General features: G+C 55.0%; 1 protein-coding gene across 1 annotated transcript in view; it reads right to left on the minus strand.

Moving 5' to 3' along the window:
- The window catches only part of ACR (acrosin), a 7,954-nt gene that overhangs the window by 705 nt on the left and 4,798 nt on the right, over positions 1-2,451 (minus strand). Inside the window, exons 4-5 of the mRNA XM_011942257.1 lie at positions 602-747; positions 1-155 (exon numbers count right to left, since the gene is read on the minus strand). Coding sequence (XP_011797647.1) covers positions 1-155; positions 602-747 — 301 coding nt within the window. The remainder of the gene's footprint in view (positions 156-601; positions 748-2,451) is intronic.

Below are 2,451 nucleotides of genomic sequence, written 5' to 3' on the forward strand. Positions count from 1 at the left end.
ATCTTGGAGGCAATCCAGTTCAGATACGGCCAGGTGGCCGTGTAGATTCCGGGGCGCTTGGCACGGGCACAGCCTACCCCCCAGCTTGTGATTCCCACGACCACGTAGGCGCCTTCCTTGCTGTCTTTGCACATGAGAGGCCCGCCGCTGTCCCCCTGCCCAGAAGGACACAGAGGTCACGATCTGCCTGAACCACTCTTTCCCTGCCAAGAGGGGACAGAAGGCTCTGGGAGGACAATTTCCACAGTCACATGGTTTCCTGCTGCCATAAACACAAGTGGTTGTGGTAACGTTTGAGGGGGTGTCAAGGGCTTCATTTGGGATGTAAGGAGGGTGTGGATTGTCAGGGCTTTCCTTGCAGTGAGATGAGCAAGCTCATGTGTCCATAGGGGCACATGGCAGGGGCTGCCAGTGGCTGCCACCGCTCATCCCCACTGTGACTGTAGGTGCTAGAAAAGGGACCAGGGAAGCAGTCACTAGAGAAGGGCCCTAGGCAGAAGGGTGGAGATAATGGAGTTTGGGGATCCAAAATGAGGATGTTCTCAGTGGCCGGGAGAGTCCCAGAGGGACCCAGGGGCCCAGAGGCCAGAAGGAAGGTTACCTGGCAGGTGTCAATCTTGCCTAAAGGATACCCCGCGCACACATTGGTTGGCTGAATGCGCCCATTGTACCACTGGGTCGAGTTACACAAGTCCAGGTCGATGAGATCCACACGCGCCTCCATCAGCATAGATGATGGCCTGGGGGCTACAGTCAGACCACTCAGTGGTCAGTGATCATGGGAGATGCAGACAAAAGCCCTGCCTCCTTGCCCCACCAAACCCCATCCTCTGTGACGCTCCAGTAAAACCTCAGACCCATCCAGTCAATGCCCCGACCTCTCCTTATACACCAGAAAGAGCAGACGAGAGGTGATGGGAGGAGGTGGGGAAATGTTATCCAAATCAAGTCCAGAGGAGCGAGGAAGAGAGGAAGGAAGGGTGGAGGCCCATGGACAGGTAGATGGAGAATGGGCAGTGGAGGGTGGGTGTGCATATTAACGGTGGATTATGGAGGTTAGCTGCAGTATTACCAATAACACCTAGTGTGTACTAAGCACTCACTGAGTCACATGGTCCCGTTATTCCCATTTTGGACCAGAAGGCTGGAGCACCGCCCACCCAGGTCACAGCAGAGATGTGGTAGGGCTACAGCCTGGCCTTAGGACTGCTCCTCTCCAGACTCCAGTCTGAGACACACTGTCCACTCCCACAGTCTGGCTGTAGGCCACCCTCCCTGCTTCTTGTCCCTCATCAGGACTCCTCGGCTCAGCTGTGGACAGGATCTGCTGGAGTTGGATCGATAAGCCCCTCCCCATATGCTACAGATCTGTTCCGAGGAGACTGCAGGGGAAGCTCGGGGCAGTGCCTCCACACACTGGCAGACCTGGCAGCGGCAGAGGCGGTTGAAACGACCCTGACGCGGAACTTCCTTGAAAACCCTGGACTCGGCTGGGCGTGGTGGCCCACGCCTGTAATTCCAGCACTTTGGGAGGCCGAGGCGGGCGGATCAGAAGGTCAGGAGATCAAGACCATCCTGACTAACACAGTGAAACCCCGTTTCTACTAAAAGAAATACAAAAAATTAGCTGGGTGTGGTGGCGGGTGCCTGTAGTCCCAGCTACTCAGGAGGCTGAGGCAGGAGAATGGCGTGAACCCAGGAGGTGGAGCTTGCAGTGAGCCGAGATGGCACCACTGCACTCTAGCCTGGGTGACAGAGTGAGACTCCGTCTCAAAAAAAAAAAAGCAAGCCCTGGACTCTCTACCATGATCTTTGGGTTAGAAAGACCCAATGCTATGGTGCACGCAGTCAGAGTTGCTCCTTTTCAAGGGGTCTCACAAACAGAAGGGTCCCCAACAGCAGCAGCCACTCTGGCCCCCACCACAGCAGCACCTACAACCCAGGGGGTGGGTCTGGACATCACCTGCAGAGCAGATGGGAGCAGACTGAGGTAGGGACAGACCCAGAACATAGCTGCACAGGCCAAGATGGGAGACAGGGAACACAAGAGTGATGTGCACAGGGCTAGGCACGGGCAGGTGTCTGGTAAGCAGCTGCTGAACGAGTGTTCCCTGGGCTTTATGTTTTTTAATCCCCTTAGCCACTACCTTTTCTTACCATCCAAGCAGCAGTGAGAGTTTTCTATATGCACTGCCCTTGGGGTAAGGGTGACATTGAAACAACAATGACAACAATCCTGGGGCTTATTAGCCATTAACAAGACTTCTTTTTTTTTTTTTTGAGATGGAGTCTCACTCTGTTGCCCAGGCTGGAGAGCAATGGGGCAATCTCGGGTCACTGCAAACTCCACCTCCCGGGTTCATGCCATTCTCCTGCCTCAGCCTCCCAAGTAGCTGGGACTACAGGCGCCCGCCACCACGTCCAGCTAATTTTCTGTATTTTTAGTAGAGA

This window comes from Colobus angolensis, unplaced genomic scaffold, assembly GCF_000951035.1.
Source record: "Colobus angolensis palliatus isolate OR3802 unplaced genomic scaffold, Cang.pa_1.0 Scaffold208, whole genome shotgun sequence".
In the NCBI taxonomy this organism is placed as follows: domain Eukaryota; kingdom Metazoa; phylum Chordata; class Mammalia; order Primates; family Cercopithecidae; genus Colobus; species Colobus angolensis.